Source organism: Sphaeramia orbicularis, chromosome 15, assembly GCF_902148855.1.
Source record: "Sphaeramia orbicularis chromosome 15, fSphaOr1.1, whole genome shotgun sequence".
Classification (NCBI taxonomy): Eukaryota; Metazoa; Chordata; class Actinopteri; order Kurtiformes; family Apogonidae; genus Sphaeramia; species Sphaeramia orbicularis.
The window spans coordinates 51,949,286-51,968,492 of NC_043971.1; the positions used below are offsets into that span (position 1 = coordinate 51,949,286).

Here is a 19,207-nt window from a genome sequence, read left to right on the forward strand (position 1 = left end):
TTATGACAAAAGACAAACACGTGTCACTAAAAACATCACATACATGATGTTTTCCCCGTTTCCTTTAAAAACACACAATCATTCAAACCTCAGACCGTTTATCCACGCTAATAAAAACAGAAAATAAACTGTTTTTAATTTCATACTAATCAGCTGTAATTGAAGCGTTTAAATCCCAGCTGTAAACCCTCCAGTTATTATTAAATATGAGTATTATTATTTTACTGTAAATACAATCGGCTTTGGACTGTTTTTATTCATTCATTCATTTTCTGAACCTGCTTTATCCTCACTAAGGTTACGGGGGCGGAGCCTATTCCAGCTACTTATGGGCGAAGGCGGGGTTTACCCTGGACATGTGACCAGTTCATCCCAGGACTGAACATATAAAGACAAACAGCTGTGGGTGATTTAGATGAAAACATTAACCTATCAGTGCATGTCTTTGGATGGTGGGCGGAGCCAGAGTACCCATAGAGAACCCACACAGACATGGGAGAAGCCCCGCCCCCATGGACCGGTGTTGGAATGGAACTGCGTCACCCTGAACTGTTTATACTCTAACTTTTTATTTGTTTTATTTGTTGTACTGACTTTTTAATGGAAGGACATTAACCTCCTCAGACCCAGCTATGGGTGTTCTGTCCATGTTTCACAACTTTATACAATAAAAAAGAAAACAGTCCACCATAAAGGACGTTCCATAAAAATGTTAAAAACTGCATCGGAAAAAACTGTTGCATCATCATGTTTTCAATATAGGCACTGATTTAATAAAAAACAAAAAAAGCTGGTACTTCGCTGACATTTCCTCAGTCTTAGGAGGCTAACACTACATTTATTATTTTTATTATTTTTTTTATTATTTTCTTCTTATTATTGTTATTTAGTAATGATTAATGCTAGAATAATAATGAAATAAAAATAACAGTAATTATAATCATTATTATTATTATTACCATTATGATTATTATTATATGATATATATTTATACATAATAATGACTATTTTTTATTATTATTATTATTATTATTATTATTATTATTATTATTATTATTATTATTATCACCCCGCCCCCTGAAGGGGAGGCAAAGGCTATTGTATTTGGTTCTGATTGTTTGTTTGTTTGTTTACACTTAAGTAGCAAAACTATTGGTTGAATTCAAACTTACTTGGGTTTATAGATTACCAGTGTAGAATAGATTTGATTACATTTTGGGGAAAGTAGGTCGAAGTTTACATTTTTTAATGAATTTTTTACTTCTTCCATTTACTTACACTGGGTGAAATTTCAAACATCTATAAAAACATCAATTTTATTTCAGTTTACTACAAACTTGGCACATATATAGAGGCAACTGATAAGACATCTGCTGGATCGATGCCAAAATAAAGGACAATACGTGCGAGGGGCGGGGTTTGTTGTGTCTGGAACCACTTATTATTATTATTATTATTATTATTATTATTATTATTATTATTATTATTATTATTACCATTATTATTATTATTATTATTATTATTATTATTAGGGATGCACCGATCCCATACCAGTATCAGTCATCAGCTCCGATACTCAGTGTGTGTACTCGTATTTGTACTCGTAAAAGTAATCTGATACAACTGCACCGATACCACTTACAGCTGTGTGACATTCCCAGTTCAGTGCAGCAGGTACGAGGAGGAGGAATAATGTGTGTGAGTGTGAAGAGTGTGGAGACTGAACCAAATAAATGACGATGTTAAAAGTAAGGCTGACTGACAGTAGCGTTCAGACACAGACAGATACAGACGCAGCGTTCTGTCCGTCCTCTGCGTACATTCCATCTGTTTTCCAGCTGATGGAGGATGAGTACCCAGACAGAGAATACCAGCGGAACCGTGGAGGTAGAGGATCTGTTCAAAGAGCCACTGTGGGAGTTAGAGAAAAACTACTGACACATTTAGGACAACTACCCAGGGCTGGACCGGTTTACATCCTACTGATAATACTATGGAGGTACGGAGCGGTGCGGACCACCACCAGCGGAGGTGAAAACCAAACTTGTGGCTCATTTCTCTTTTCTCTTCCTGCTGAAGCTAAACTTTTAAACCTTACCAGAGAAAACGCTGCAACATTAGTATCACATTAGTGTTTCCTCTGTCGTCTCCATGTTTGTTATTACTGACTTTCTTCTTCTTCTCATAAAACTTTCCTCTTCTTCGTGGTATTTGTCCAGTATGGTTAATTCAGAGCGGCGCCCCCTGGTGGATTAATTGCCAAACGCTCATTCCAACACATTAAATGTCAGTAGCAGCACTTTGTTCCAGTCAGACTAATGACAACGACAATAAAGCACATTTACAAAAGGAACTAAGAACTGGAATGGGATTATTAAGTACTCGTATCAGTACTCGGTATCAGCAAGTACTCAAATGTAAGTACTCGTACTCGTACTTGTACTCGGTTTGGAAAAAAGTGGTATCGGTGCATCCCTAATAATTACCATTTATTTACCATTATTACCCAAACAGACACAGATTAGTCTAAAATAATTACCCTTCAACCTTAAAAACCACCTGACGACCCACATCATTAAATCAGTGACATCAGAGGACACAGTTTTCTGATCGCATCAAATTGTTTTGTTTTCCTGCAGCATTTGATCGTGTCCGAAAACCTGAATCCACCGGTCCAGATCTGCTTTAAGAGAACCGGCTTCAGGTCGGTCTTCTGGGTTGTTCTGCAGCATCGACTTGATAATGTCACTCTGAAAACAACAGTACATGTACGTCAATGTATGGAACACCCCTATAAAATAAAATAAAAAAAAAAACACATCCTGTTTAAACAGAAAAAAACCAGGTTGGTTTGTTTGTTTGTTTGTTTGTTTTTACCTCTTTACAGAAAGAACGTGTGAATTCTTCGGGAAACCTCTGTCGTCTGACGTCATTCCAGATCTGTTCATGAAGTTACAGAAGGAAACATGTTAAAGGTCTGACAATAACCCAGAAGAGTCTTTGAAAACAAATACATAAAAAATAATAGATGTAATGAGTACTAACATGTAGAGGAAAACACGTATATATTCAGCATTTTATATTTCGGATTTCTATAATTTCCCCTTGTGGGACTAAAAAAGGCATATCTTATCTTATTTAAACTAATATAATTTGTGTTTTGTATAAAAACATGACTGACATAATATCCTCCTGAGACCCTGCCATGTGGTTTTGTCCTCTGTGGCAGACAAGAGCTTCACAGATTTACTAAAAAAATAAAATAATAAAAAGATCCTCTCCAGACATTCCATGAAAAATTCTATTGAAAAATAATCATCTGTAAGTTTTGCATTGTGCTGTTAATTATCTAAATGAAAATTAATACATAAATAAATAAATATATAAAAATAAAAAAACTTTCACTTTCCTGGGGCTCAGGAGGATATAGTACAAATTATAAGGAAAATTATATATACAGTATATAAAAACACAGATGTATAATAATGGTCTCGTCAACACCTTGTCATCCTGATTAATCGGCTAGAAAAGCTGGTAGGTCTCTCTGACAGTGTACTACAGTGGTTCAAAACGTATATTAAGGGAAGACAGTACTACGTCAGGCTTGGAGATCACGTGTCAAACACACATGATACATGCTATGGGGTTCCACAAGGGAGCTGCCTGGGTCCACTACTATTCTCCTTATATATGCTACCACTTGGAGATATCATCAGAAAACATAATGTTAGCTTCCATAGCTACGCGGACGACACACAAATATACATCTCCGCAGAACCCAATGACATGACAGCCATCCATTCCATTACAAACTGCCTCACAGCAATGAATCAGTGGATGTGCAGGAACTTTCTGAAACTGAATGAGGAAAAAACTGAAATCCTGCTTGTTGGCCCAAAAGCAAAAAGGGAAATGCTGATGAGTAGGATGAGCAAACTCACTTCCTGGATCAAACCAGAAGTGACAAGTCTGGGAGTCATTATAGACTCAGACTTAAACTTTAAGTCCCACATAAAGAAAGTCACTAAAACGTCATTCTTCCACCTCAGAAACATAGCCAAAGTAATGCCGGTTATAAATGGAAAGGATGCTGAAAAACTGGTCCATGCTTTTATCTCCAGCAGACTGGACTACTGTAATGCACTCCTTACAGGTCTCCCAAAAAGCAGCACAGACAGACTTCAGCTGATTCACAACTCTGCAGCTAGGTTATGAACCAAAACCAAGAAGAGAGAGCACATTACTCCAGTGTTGGTTTCCCTGCACTGGCTACCGGTAACCTACAGAACTGATTTTCAGATACTACTCCTCACGTATAAAGCTCTAAATGGAACCGGACCAAGTTACATTGCAAACTCACTGATCAGTTATGTACAAACTAGAACACTGAGGTCATCAAACGCAGGGTTACTAGCGACTCCCAGAAATATTACAAAGAAAATGGGGGACGCAGCCTTTACTAACTATGCACCAAAGTTATGGAATACAATTCCAAAAGACATTAGAGAAGCCAGTTCACTGAATATATTTAAAACCAAATTAAAAACATTTTTATTCTCATTAGCCTTTGAAAGGAGATAAAAATGGGGTCACAATTCAGGAACCAGGAATGTGCGTTTTTTTATTTTTATTTTATTTTATTGTATTTCTGTTTTTATTTTTTATTTTATTGTATTTCAAATTTCATCTTATTTCTTGCACTTCAAAAATTCTATGCATAATCAAATATTTTAATGTGCGCTGTTTTTATTTTTATTTTATTGTATTTCTCTCAAATTTCATTTTATTTCTTGATGTATAATCAAATCTTAATGTATTTTAATATTGTATTTTTTCAATCAATGTGAAGCACTTTGGGCTACAATTTCTGTATGAAAGGTGCTATACAAATAAAGTTTATTATTATTATTATTATTATTATTAACACAATAACATTCGCTCTGTGACATTGTCTAATCGTCACTTATGTTGGTGTTTTCTCACAGGGTTTTAAGTCTTGAACAGACTTATGCCGCGTTTCCACTACATGGTATCGGCTCGACTCGACTCGACTCAACTCGGCCTTTTTGCATTTCCATTACAAAAAAGGACCTGGAATCTGGTACCCGGTACTAGTTTTTTGTTAACACCTCCGCCGAAGTTCCAGGATGGGACCAGATACTAAAAGGTGACGCGTAAACACTGCAGACCACTGATTGGTCAGAGTCGTCTCTGTGCCCCGCCATTTTACAAAAAACAGATGCAGAAGTTGACAGTAAATCTGTCGGTAGGTGAATCCACATGAGGACAGCCTGTAAAAGTACACCACAGTTTGTCCAGGAGGTTCAGTCTTTGGTGGCCGACGTAAAAATTCAGCACGAGTTTGATGAGACAACACGCAACGAGCGAGTTTTCAGCGACTCTCTGAGCAGACGACACAGAAGTAACGCGCCGCATCGCTATGACGACCAGGTACTGTAAAGTCTGTAGTATCCTGTAATGGAAACGGTCTCCAGGAATAGGACCTGGTACCAGAGTCAAACCGAGCCGGTTCCATGTAGTGGAAACGTGGCAATAGATCCATATATTATCCTAACTTCTCATATTTTATTTGGAAACTCACGCCACTTCTCTCATGTCCAGTCATTTTCCAGAGGATTTCAAAGAATATCAGTCCCAGGGCGAATATGTCCACTTTTCGGTTGTAAGTCCTTTCCTTTTCCTGTTAAAAAAAAAAACAGAATTCAGGAAAATCCACCTTTATTACCATGATGTTCTACGCTGAAGTGGTGCTGATGTTCCACCTGTGACCAGCAGGGGTCAGACTGGTACCAGAACACACTAACAACCAAACCACCAACGAATCAATCAATATCTGTTTGGAATCCAACAAACAATGGCTTCTACTCTGCTGTTTTTATCACTTCTTTTCTTGACTCTAACAGTTGTTTCTTAATGGTTCTCATCCCATCTGGTCACTTTCTGATGCTTTGGTCAAAGGCTCTGTGGTGTTCGTTTTCCTCACCATGGGAGACCGACAGAGTGAGTGAGTCACTCCTCCCTCTGGTGGTGACATACTACCCCCCCCCCCCCAGTCAATGGATATAAATTCTCTTCATATCTGTACAATCCAATCCATCAGCTTCTTTATTATAAACACTACAATGAGAACTTCAGGCCCTTTTTTATTATTTGGAAGTAGGAATACATATGTTTGTACATATACACATGCTACATATATTTGAAAAAACAATATTTCTAATAAACCTGAACAGTAAAAAGAGCTTCTCCCATCCCACCTGTTCAGGAGCCATGTATGACGGGGTTCCTGTGCGCCTGGTCCGTTCCATTCCTGCATCGTCGTCATCTCTGGTGACCAGACCAAAGTCTCCGATCTTCACGACTCTTTCACGAAACAAGATGTTGTCAGGCTAAAACGCAAACATCAACAACAGAAATTAAAACCGCTATCCCCAAATGTAAACTATCCCAAATTTACCCTGAGGTCAGTGTTCATGGTGAAAACCGCTAGATTTCTGAAGCTCCCCTCTTCCATTTGAACTGGTCCGGTCTGGTTTCAGTTCTCTAGCCCTGACTGTAAAGGCTTGAAACCAAACCTTCTGACTGTGCTGTTTGGGGTTACATGGGAGGAGCTACATTTAACTTCCGACTCTCATACCCTGGCCTTTGCCTCCCTCTTGGCTTGGTGTGTCATTTTGTTCAATTGGAAAGATCTGCCCCGCCCACATATGTACAATGTTTAACAGACATTAGGAGTTCATCAATATCAAGTTCATCAACTTCGGACTTGCTACCTCAGTGACTTCAGACTTGGTAAGAACGGACCAAGAGAATTAACTTCCTAAGAACGGAAGTCTCAAATTGACAGTAGCACGAAATGTCTTGGGATATTTTCCAGCCAAGTCCACACGAGTCACCAACCAGTGCATCCTTGGTTTAACGGACGAGACAAGAACAATATCCTGGAATTCATTCCGATCTTTTGGTTTGTGTGAACTTTTAAATGGAACAGTAACTGGGACTCGACTGATGATGTTTAACAAGATCGCGAGAACAGAAGAACAGAAAAGAACTCGTGTTGAGAAACGCCTATTATGTCCTGCCTAACACTGGAGAACATCAGACAGTTGCTTCAACATTCCAGTAGAAAGATCCAGAAAATCTGGGGACCTTTCCTGATCGCATTCATCAGAGTAAGTGCTGCTTGAGAACATTCAGGCATATTCAGTATTGTTTGGTTCGGCGGTAATGACTGACTCAGGTTTAATCGACACTTCTTTCTGTTGCGCCTGGATTTGTGTACGTCATTATGTTCATGCACACATATGTAGAGGGCCTGTTGTTTAAAAAAAAACTTGCATAAAAAGATTATAATTTAGAAACTGAAACCACTAACTGTAGACCTCATTTTATCAATAAAAGTCAGAGTCTGTAAGTCATGAACCCAAATCTCCTGTAAGGCATTCTAATGTGCAGCCCATTTATCAATGATGACATGGTTCCTTCAACCACCCTGACTTCTGAAGGTTCTTCTCCAATACAGTGAGGACTTCATCTCCACAGTGTCGTCTAACTTTAGAAGACAAACACCTGGATCTACTAAAACCTCCATCTGAGACGTTGCTGGCTGTGGTCTCACCTTCAGGTCCCTGTGGATGCATTTCATGGAGTGAATGTACTCGACTCCACTCAGTATCTGCTGAGCGATTTTCAGACCTTCTTCTCTTCTCTTTGAATCGTCCAGAGCGTCGCTCCATCCATTGATCCACTGTCTGAGTGTGCTGTCACATAACTCCATCTGGATGTAGAGGAACTTCTCCTCTGGGTCGTGGACACGCCTACAACAACAGATAAGACATTTAATAACTGTCTGGAATTCAAGACTTTATCTTTACTGGATGAATATGTGGAAGTACTGTTTGTATCCTGTTGTCTCCTCCCAGTACGAGTAGTATCTGACGATATTAGGATGGGACAAGTCTGATAATGCCTTCACCTCTCGCAGGGAGTGTCTGGTTCAAATGAAGACAAAGTGAACTGGTTAATAACTGGTTAACTAAGTGTTTCATTCTGGATGTTCTGGTATAAGGAGACACTCACTCTTCCCAGTCGATGATCTTCACAGCGTAATATCTCTCCAGCTTTTTGTCTCTTGCTTTATAAACAGATCCAAATCCTCCGCTGCCGAGGCGCTTTATAGAATCAAAGTCTGAAGTAAAACTGTTGAGATCCGTGTAAATATTTAGGCCAAAAAACAGACATTTAGAGTTGATTCAGTGATGACGTCTCCATACCTTGACTGAGTCGAATTGTTTCCCACATTCTGGACCTGAGCAGCATCCTTAGAAGAACAAACAGCAAACAACAGCATTATTACCACCAAGTCCAAGACAAGACCTCCGAGGGTGAGCTGTTGTATGTACCACTGAGAAGTTGAGGGGGATGGGACTTATTTGGCCAATATGCCCCATAGATGCTCAACTGAACTCCCACCTAGACCTGCAGTTTTGGAGAAACTGACCCAGACATCACTGAGCATTTCTGGGATGGGCTCAACGCACCAGTCCAATCTGAACTGAATGAGAGACACGTTGTCTTCATTAACTCTCAAAGACCTAAACATCCAAAAGCATCTCCTGACCTATGAGATTATTTTATCCACTAAACCCTGACCAACCGCTGCAGAAAATCAGTGTCTTTGATTTTTCATTTTGAGAAAACATACCTGAGCTTTGGAGGACGTTGATGAATCTGTGAATATTATCGAGTAACTTGTGCTTCTTCGTGAAGATGATGGCTGAGAGTCTCTGAAAAAGCATAAAATATAAGTTACTATCACGATTAAAGTGTTGGATGAAGAAAAACTCTATCAGTGCCATTTTTCATATGTGTCTTACTGTGCATCTGATGAAAACCCGGTTGATGAACCACTGTCAGACACTGTAGACCCGACCGACCCCTAAAATAATATAAATAATGAATCCTATCTGCTGTAGCTGATCTGGAAACTAAATGAAGAAGGGCTGATTTACAGACCTGTTCATTATGAATATATAGTGATAACAGTGGATACCTTACTGTCCCAGTCTGAGTGACCCCCCAGTACAGACCAGGCCAACTCAGCAGCGTTTTTCCTGGCTTCCTTTTTGCTCTTTCCCTTTCCCACAGGATACTCTTTACTGTCGATCACTGCTTTGCAGAAAAATCTGTTGTGGAAAAACAGATTGTAGTTGTTGTTTCAGCTGATTATAAACCAGAGCATGAGTGGAGGTTCAGTCATACTCACTCAGGGTCATGAGATGGACCTTTTCTCTCCACTTCAATGAACTGACAAATGTGTCCAGTTCGCTGGCACTTGGTCATGAGGAGTGATATAAAATCTGTCTTTTTCTGCGTGCTGCTCTGGTTGTCGGAGCTCACGCTCAACTCTCTGGTCTTATCACTGCAAGAAACAACCACAGATTTTCACTATTGTCCACTCAGATCCAAATATCAGACTTTAATCTGTGAAGAAAGTATAATCTAATGATAATGTCAGAGGTGAAACTACTCTGAGTAAACCCATCTTCTGGAAGGACTGACAGATTTACTCACCACAAGTCTGATGAAGCTAGCTCATCTTTTTGTTGAGCTGAAGGATGATTAATGTTCTCATCTGCTGTCTTAAAAACATACAAAGTACAGTTTAAATTAGAGTTCAAAGTCTGGCTCAATGACCTTGACCATCAACTCCAACTTTATTTATAAAGCACTTTAAAAACAACACAGTTGGCCAAAGTCATGTACACAAATAAAACACATAAAAGAGTTGTAGACACATAAAACCAAATATAAAACTAAAGCAAAATGGAAAAAAAACAATAAAACCATGAAAAAGAAAAAACAACAAAACAAAAGAATAAAAGTTAAAGCCTGAAGAAATATGTCTTAAGAGAGGATTTCAAAATGGGAAGTGAGTGAGCCTGCCTGATGTGCGAAGGTGCAACTCTTTCCACAGTTCTGGAGCTTCCTCTTTGTCTTGAAGAAGACGAACCATGACTGAGAATTATAAAGAAGCAACAAGAGGGAGCACCAGAAGAACGAAGGAAAACAAACTGGAGCCAATGACGTGACACCGGTTAAAAGCTGAGCAGCTGCAATTTGAACCAACTGGAGTCGTACAAGTAACGTCTACGGGTGAAGACACACCAACCTGTCATCGTCAGAAAAGGTAGCCCAGCTGATCAGTCGGCTACCGTCTCCCCAACATGGTCAAAAAAATGTGACGAACACACCAAATCGACTACCGAGCTCGCTGTTGTCAGACATTGTTGTCAGAGTGTTGAGTAGTCCAGAGGGGTTATCGTTGTTGTACTTGTTGAACAGATGGCTAGTAATAAGAGGATACTGGTGTTGTCAGCTCTAGGGCTTTTTGTTGTGAAAGAAGAAACATGTCGCAGGCGAAAACTAAGGAGAAATCACACTATGCTAACAATGCTAACAGTGTTCACTTAAAGGTGGGGTCCGAGATCTTAGAAAAACAGTTTGAGCAGCTACATTTTGAAAATGCTCAATTCAAAAGTCCAAACCCCTTTCTTCAGACATCCCCCCGAAGCCACGCCTCCAGAGTACTGGCATGTGCAATGCTTGTTCCTGATCATGAGCGCTGCACAGCAACAATTCGCCAGCTGGGGCCCCAACTCTGGCTCTGGCCCCAGCTCCCTTCCTGGCTCCGTCCCTGCACTGCCCCGGCTCTGACCCCGGCTCTGGCCCGGCCCAGCTCTGGCTCCAACCCTGGCTGAGGCTCTGTCTTGCGTATCCATGCATAGCTCATTCAGTCTCCTCCAACGCCCCCCCCCCCCAAACGTGGCTCGGCGTCATCTGTTCTTATTATTAGTACATACTGTACATGATGGAAATATAAAAGACAGTTAATGCAAACTCATCCATTTATCCTCTTATTCCCTCACCCAATGAGAATCGCTAAGGGAATTGATAAGGAATCAGATCGATAAGCAAAATCGATAATGGAATCGGTATTGTTAAATTCTTATCGATTCCCATCCCTACTCACACTGCTGTATGAATGCGTATGAATGTTTGGTGGTGGTGGGAGGGGCCGTTTGGTGCGAATTGGCAGCCATGCTTCCGTCAGCCTGCCCATAGGGCAGCTGTGGATACAAATGCAGCTTACCACCGCCAGAGTGTGAATGTGAGAGCAATAACGTAAAACACTTTGGGTGCCTTGAAAAAAGCTATAGAAATCTAATTTATTATTGCTGACAGTTTGCATTATCCTGTTTTTGTGGCACACATATTTGACGGTCGATGGCATAAAAATGGAAAGAGATGCCATGTTTCCAGAGAAGTGACCCAAGCAGAAGGAAATACAGGAAGAAAAGAAGAGGCCCAAGAACAGAACCCTGAGGCACTCCACACATGAGAGGCAATACAGAGGAGTCAGCAGGTCCAACACCGACAAATAACTTCTAAGTAGAACCTGAACCACTCAAAGGCACCACCTTGAATGGTCCAGTGCATGGAAGGTCCAACAGAACCAAAGGGACAGTGACCAGAGTCTGCGTCTAAAAGAAGGTTACGGAAAACCCTCAACAGTCAACCCAACACAGAGTGTTCGCAGACAGTAAACCAAAGTTGATGGCAGTCTTACAGATCTGGCTGAAGCTTGTGCTAGCTCTGGTCGCAGATGTTCCAGGGCCTTTTTAGCTGCGTCATGTTTGGCTTCTTTCTTCGACGTCCCCTCACCAGTAAACAGCTGATCAGCTACATGGACCTTCACCGTGAACCTGAAACAGAAAAAAAGACAACAGCCCAAAAAATTATCCACTATAAGAAAAAGAGAACAGCCCCAAAAATTATCCACTATAAGAAAAAAAACTAGAACAGCCCAAAAAACTTATCCACTATAAGAAAAAGAGAACAGCCCAAAAAATTATCCACTATAAGAAAAAAAACTAGAACAGCCCAAAAAATTATCCACTATAAGAAAAAAAAGAGAACAGCCCACAAAATTATCCACTATAAGAAAAAAAAGAGAACAGCCCAAAAAATTATCCACTATAAGAAAAAAAGAGAACAGCCCAAAAAATTATCCACTATAAGAAAAAGACAACAGCCCAAAAAATTATCCACTATAAGAAAAAAAAGACAACAGCCCAAAAAATTATCCACTATAAGAAAAAGACAACAGCCCAAAAAATTATCCACTATAAGAAAAAAAAGAGAACAGCCCAAAAAATTATCCACTATAAGAAAAAAAGACAACAGCCCAAAAAATTATCCACTATAAGAAAAAAAAGACAACAGCCCAAAAAATTATCCACTATAAGAAAAAAAAAGAGAACAGCCCAAAAACTTATCCACTATAAGAAAAAAAAAAAAAAAAAAAAAAGAGAACAGCCCAAAAAAATATCCACTGTGAGAAAAGCTATTATCTTTTTTTTTCTTATACTGGATAATTTTTTGGGTTGTACTCTTTTTTTTATTTTTCTTACAGTGGATAATTTTTGGGGCTGTTGCCCCTCTGGGCCACCGTACAAACCTGTAGAATATCAGTTTTTTTTTTTTTTTCAGTTTTCTTTTTTTAATGTCTCTCTCTCTCTCTCTCTCTCTCTCTCCTCTCTCTCTCTCTCTCTCTCTCTCTCTGTGTGTGTGTGTGTGTGTGTTTAGTTCCAGCTCAGACTGTTGGACTCAAACACACCTGGACTACAGTCTGATGGAGCACAACTGCTGCGTCATTACGCACGGCCCCTCCTGGCTGACCTTGGCCGTGCCAGGAGTGCTCGTGGGTCAGACCCAGACCTGTGGAACCTCAGAGGTTCTGTTCATATGTGGTTCTGCTCATGTGTGGTTCTGTTCATATGTGGTTCTGTTCATATGTGGTTCTGTTCATGTGTGGTTCTGTTCATGTGTGGTTCTGCTCATGTGTGGTTCTGTTCATATGTGGTTCTGTTCATATGTGGTTCTGCTCATGTGTGGTTCTGTTCATATGTGGTTCTGTTCATGTGTGGTTCTGTTCATGTGTGGTTCTGCTCATGTGTGGTTCTGTTCATGTGTGGTTCTGTTCATGTGTGGTTCTGTTCATATGTGGTTCTGCTCATATGTGGTTCTGCTCATGTGTTGTTCTGTTCATATGTGGTTCTGTTCATATGTGGTTCTGCTCATGTGTGGTTCTGCTCATGTGTGGTTCTGTTCATGTGTGGTTCTGTTCATATGTGGTTCTGCTCATATGTGGTTCTGTTCATGTGTGGTTCTGCTCATGTGTGGTTCTGTTCATATGTGGTTCTGTTCATGTGTGGTTCTGCTCATGTGTGGTTCTGTTCATGTGTGGTTCTGTTCATATGTGGTTCTGCTCATATGTGGTTCTGCTCATGTGTTGTTCTGTTCATATGTGGTTCTGCTCATGTGTGGTTCTGCTCATGTGTTGTTCTGTTCATATGTGGTTCTGCTCATGTGTTGTTCTGTTCATATGTGGTTCTGCTCATATGTGGTTCTGCTCATGTGTTGTTCTGTTCATATGTGGTTCTGCTCATGTGTGGTTCTGTTCATATGTGGTTCTGTTCATATGTGGTTCTGCTCATGTGTGGTTCTGTTCATATGTGGTTCTGTTCATATGTGGTTCTGCTCATGTGTGTTTCTGTTTGGGCCTCTGAACTCCAGAGGTCTGGGCCTTTATCTGATGACTGTTCTGTCTCTGGTCCTGGTCCTGGTCCTGGTCCTCCTGTGCGCCCTCACAGTTACAGACCCGGACCAGAACCAGAACCGGAACCAGCCTGCTGTGTGACTCACCTTTTGCAGTTGTCTGGTCCGGTGGACTCCGGCTCCTCGTACACCGGAGGTTTCCAGTGCCGTTCCACCGTCAACTCGCTCAGTTTCCCCACGTAGTTGGTCTTGGCCATCCCGGATCAGACTGTGTGATGTGGTCCAAAGTGGTCTGGATCTGACTGGACTCCCCCTCTGAGCCGGTCCACCTCTGGTCTGCGGACTCTGCCGGTTCAGACCTTCTAAAGTTTCGATTCCCACATATGAGTGGATTCAAAAGGATCGAAACTGAAAGTGATTCCAGCAGAGTTAACCCTTTAGAGCCCAGCCCAGAGCAGACAGCAGCACTTTATTATAGAGAGAGAGAGTGTGTGTGTGTGTGTGTGTGTGTGTGTGTGTGTGTGTGTGCGTGTGTGTGTGTGTGTGTGTGCGTGTGTGTGTGTGTGTGTGTGTGTGTGTGTGTGCGTGCGTGCGTGCGTGTGTGTGTGTGTGTGTGTGTGTGTGTGTGTGTGTGCGTGTGTGTGTGTGTGTGTGCGTGCGTGCGTGCGTGTGTGTGTGTGTGTGTGTGTGCGGGGGGGTAAAAATGAAGAACAAAAATGAACCCTTTGATGCATGAATTATAAGAACCATAGTCAAGATTCTTTTTCCAGAGTGTTTTTGTTCCTATTTAGGCATGAAAAAAAAAAACATGTGATTGAATTTTTTTAATGAGCCTGTTGTTCATGGTGTTACAAACATGTCCAAGATGTGATTCATTTCTGAAGCAACGAAACATGTATTAAAACTCAATATCAGAACGTGATACACTGTGTGAAACCTACGAAATAAAAACACTTTTAATGCAGTTAATCTGATGTTTTGTCACATTTTATCATACTGTAATACTAGTTATTACTCACTTCACGGACCAGTACACATTGAATTTATTTTGTTAGTAGTGTACATGGCAACTGCTCTTTTGTTTTGATCACCTTTATTTATTAATGTATTTACTCGGATATTAGTTCGTTGTACACAAAAAATGCTTAATTTTTACTATTGCTCAGAACAAATGAATGAATGAATAATATGCAAAAAAAAAAAAAAAAAAAAAAAAAACTTTTTGTTGAAGACAACATGTCAGTGCAGATCAGGTTTTTCAAGAACAGCAAAGTTACAGTCATGGTATGAACTGTAGTTTATGCATAAGTGCATAAGTGTCCACTGTGTCGGCTGATCTGGAACTAAAACAACAAACCCATGAATATACAAGAGAACAGCCACAGAAGAACTGTGCACTGGAGTGACCACTGTGCATGAAAGGGTTAAAATAAAACACAGAAATGAACCACAAGACAGAAAAGAAATTAGTCTCACCATAAACAAAAATGACCAAAATTATCAACAGAACAAACAAAAAAGACTAAAATAATGTGCAAAATTTATATTAAAAACAAACAAACAAAAAACCTAAAAAAAAAAAAAAAAAAAAACCCAAAAAAAACACAAAACTCATTTTTGATATTTTTGTTGAATATTTTGGTTAAAAAAAAAAAAAAAAAAAAAAAAAAGAAAGAAAGAAAGAAAATATTAAAAATGAGTAGTTTCTACAAAACAGACTGTTTTAAAGCATTTAAGGTGAATTAACCATAATTTCTGTCATCATCATCATCATCACCTAAGCTGAAGGGTTCCTAGATCCGTCCTGGGCTGCATCCACCTACTGCAGGGGGTCAAACTCAGGTTAGTTCAGGACCCTATTACTGGGGTGGACATGCCCCCCCCCCCACACACACACACCAGTAGGTATGTTCCTCCTTCAGTTTGGATTCTTTTTTCTTTTTTTGAGCAATGCACAGTTGAACAGTATATATACATAATAGTATACATCAAAAAAGGAAAGAAAATTTCACAAGTCATAATATATTTTACATTTCAAATATACAGAAACACATGTAAGTAAAAATATATTTTAAAAAAATGTTCGAGGTATAAATAAAACTTATACAAATTAAATGAGATTATACACTTGACATAGTTTTTGGATTTTATTTGTTTTAGAATTTATGATGTTCTTGAAATTGTCTAAATAACTGGCGAAAAGGGCATTTAAAAACAATAATGTTTGGACACTGGTGTGCAAATTTAGTGCTATGAATGTGAAATTTGGCAAAAATAAAGAAAAGGCTGATGATGTGTTTATTAGCTCCGCCAGGAGGTACTGTGATCACTTTGCTTTGTTTGTTTCTTTGTTTGTTTGTTAGCAACTTTAGGAGAAAACTCTTCCACCCATCTTTCCCAGATCTTCCCCACAGATAGGCCTAGGCCCTGGGACCAACCCAGTCCATTTTGGTCCCAGTAGGACAGAGTTCAAGGTCACAGCAAGGTCACAACATCTACAGTTTTCCATCTGTCATCATTGAGACATTTTCCAAAATTCATAAAGAATTCAAAACTACTCCGATTAGCCTCCAACTGGATCCACCTGTAGCTTAGAACAATATCTTCTATCTGGAACTAAACTGTCCACATCCACTGTGGAATGTGGACTCTGTGGACATTTACATTTAACATTGAAAATCCCATTTACCACACATTTAAAATTAGAACTCAACTAATATTGATTGGAATTGAATCTAATTGGACAGACACATGACTGGTACCAAGCTGCAACTGTTTCTGCTGTATGGAACAACCTGGAAACTGTTGAATTTAAACAGAAATAGTTGATCCACACATGCACAGCGTTCAGGGTGAAGGAGGAGCTCTGAGTTCTCTGAACACTTGTTTTTTCTGGATTTATTTGATCAATTTGTGAAAGGCCAAATAAAATCTGTTGAAAGTTCACTTTACATGAAGAGTCTTCGGTTTGGACTCATCTATCTGTCCCAGAGAGGAACTTTTTTTTTCACTCAAAGGTCAAAGGTCAGAAACTACAGTAAAAACAACCCTTATTCTCTGTGTGGCTGTGCTCTAAACATGTCCACAAATCCCCTTCAAACCAGAATAGTATCTCATATGAGTGAAACAGAATTAAAACTGACAAACCACACAGTTCATGTAAATATTCTGACATTTTGTAAAGTAACTGTGGTTGAATTCATCTGGAATAATCTGGACATTTGTCTGTTTTTCTGTTGTTGTTTTTTTTCATGATGCTGTAAAACCATGAATTTCTGGAAGATTTGAACCCATCTGTTCTATTTATTTTTATTTATATTATTTATTCGCAGTGTTGGAGTTCAGTTCAGTGGACGTTTGTCGATGTGATTCTGGTTTCAGGTCGGATTCTGAACCTTCATATCGTTCTCCTCAGAACAGAATTAACCTGAGTCTTACACAAATGGACAAAAGTCTGTGGACGTGTTGAATTCAGGTGTTTCTGTTCTAACAGAAGTCTGGGATCCAAAACAACAAGGACTAAATAACGACTAAAACTGAAGCAAAAATGACTTTATCAGTCAAATTTATCATTGACTGAACATAAACTGTCTACAACTTCATTTTGTTCATATTTTCCATTATTTTATGTTTCTATTCTTTTTTTTTTTGCCAGTTTTATCATTTTTTTCTCCAGTTTTGTTCAGTTTTTGGCTTATTTTGTTCATGTTACTTATTTTGTTGGTTTATTATTCATTTTGTTACATTTTTTTTAAATCACTGTTTTTGAGCATTTTGGTGTTTATATATATACAGTACAGGCCAAAAGTTTGGACACACCTTCTCATTCTTCGCATTTTCTTTATTTTCATGACTATTTTCATTGTAGATTCTCACTGAAGGCATCAAAACTATGAATGAACACATGTGGAATTATGTACTTAACAAAAAAGTGTGAAATAACTGAAAACATCTCTTATATTCTAGTTTCTTCAAAGTAGCCACCCTTAGCTCTGATGACTGCCTTGCACACTCTTGGCATTCTCTTGATGAGCTTCCAGAGGTAGTCACCTGAAATGGTTTCCACTTCATAGCTGTGCCTTGTCAGGGTTACTTAGTGGAATTTCTTGCCTTATTGATGGGGTTGGGACCATCAGTTGTGTTGTGCAGAAGTCAGGTTGATGCTGACAGCCCTATTGGACAACTGTTAGAATGCATATTATGGCGAGAACCAATCAGCTCAGTAAAGACAAACGAGTGGCCATCATTACTTTAAGAAATGAAGGTCAGTCAGTCTAGAAAATTTCAAAAACTTTGAATGTGTCCCCAAGTGCAGTCGCAAAAACCATCAAGCGCTCCAACGAAACTGGCTCACATGAGGACCGCCCCAGGAAAGGAAGACCAAGAGTCACCTCTGATGCTGAAGATAAGTTCATCTGAGTCACCAGCCTCAGAAATCGCAAATTAACAGCAGCTCAGATTAGAGACCAGATGAATACCACACAGAGCTCTAGCAGCAGACACATCTCTACAACAACTGTTCAGAGGAGACTGCGTGAATCAGGTCTTCATGGTCAAACAGCTGCTAGGAAACCACTGCTCAGGAGAGGCAACAAACACAAGAGATTTATTTGGGCCAAGAAACCCAAGGAATGGACATTAGACCAGTGGAAATCTGTGCTTTGGTCTGATGAGTCCAAATTTGAGATCTCTGGATCCAACCGTCGTGTCTTTGTGCGACGCAGAAAAGGTGAACGGATGGATGCTACATGCCTGGTTCCCACCGTGAAGCATGGAGGGGGAGGTGTGATGGTGTGGGGGTGCTTTGCTGGTGACGCTGTTGGGGATTTATTCAAGATTGAAGGCAACCTGAATCAGCATGGCTACCACAGCATCCTGCAGTGACATGCCATTCCATCCGGTTTGCGTTTAGTTGGACCATCATTTATGTTTCAACAGGACAATGACCCCAAACACACCTCCAGGCTGTGTGAGGGATATCTGACCAAGAAGGAGAGTGATGGAGTGCTGCGCCAGATGACCTGGCCTCCACAGTCACCGGACCTGAACCCAATCGAGATGGTTTGGGGTGAGCTGGACCGCAGAGTGAAGGCAAAAGGGCCAACAAGTGCTAAGCATCTGTGGGAACTTCTTCAAGACTGTTAGGAAACCATTTCAGGTGACTACCTCTGGAAGCTCATCAAGAGAATGGCAAGAGTGTGCAAAACAGTCATCAGAGCTAAGGGTGGATACTTTGACGAAACTAGAACATAAGAGATGTTTTCAGTTATTTCACACTTTTTTGTTAAGTACATAATTCCACATGTGTTCATTCATAGTTTTGATGCCTTCAGTGAGAATCTACAATGAAAATAGTCATGAAAATAAAGAAAATGCAAAGAATGAGAAGGTGTGTCCAAACTTTTGGCCTGTACTGTAGATATATATATATATATATATATATATATATATATATATATATATATATATATATATATATATATATGTATATATATAAATAACTTCATCTAGTCAATTTTTTCCTCTTATTTTCTTCACAGTATTTATTATTTTGTACATTTTTTAA

General features: G+C 39.6%; 1 protein-coding gene across 1 annotated transcript; it reads right to left on the minus strand.

The window, feature by feature from the left end:
• Positions 1-2,361: 2,361 nt before the first annotated feature.
• LOC115434645 (interferon-induced, double-stranded RNA-activated protein kinase-like) lies at positions 2,362-14,034 on the minus strand. Its single transcript, XM_030156690.1, has 15 exons — positions 13,789-14,034; positions 11,651-11,786; positions 9,595-9,662; positions 9,287-9,442; positions 9,074-9,206; positions 8,898-8,959; positions 8,726-8,807; positions 8,295-8,341; positions 8,101-8,220; positions 7,917-8,012; positions 7,640-7,838; positions 6,279-6,410; positions 5,603-5,701; positions 2,878-2,940; positions 2,362-2,750 (listed from the first exon to the last, which is right to left on the minus strand). The coding sequence occupies exons 1-15, from the start codon at positions 13,896-13,898 to the stop codon at positions 2,616-2,618; spliced, it is 1,638 nt and encodes a 545-aa protein (XP_030012550.1). The 5' UTR covers positions 13,899-14,034; the 3' UTR covers positions 2,362-2,615.
• Between the last annotated feature and the right edge of the window lie 5,173 nt (positions 14,035-19,207).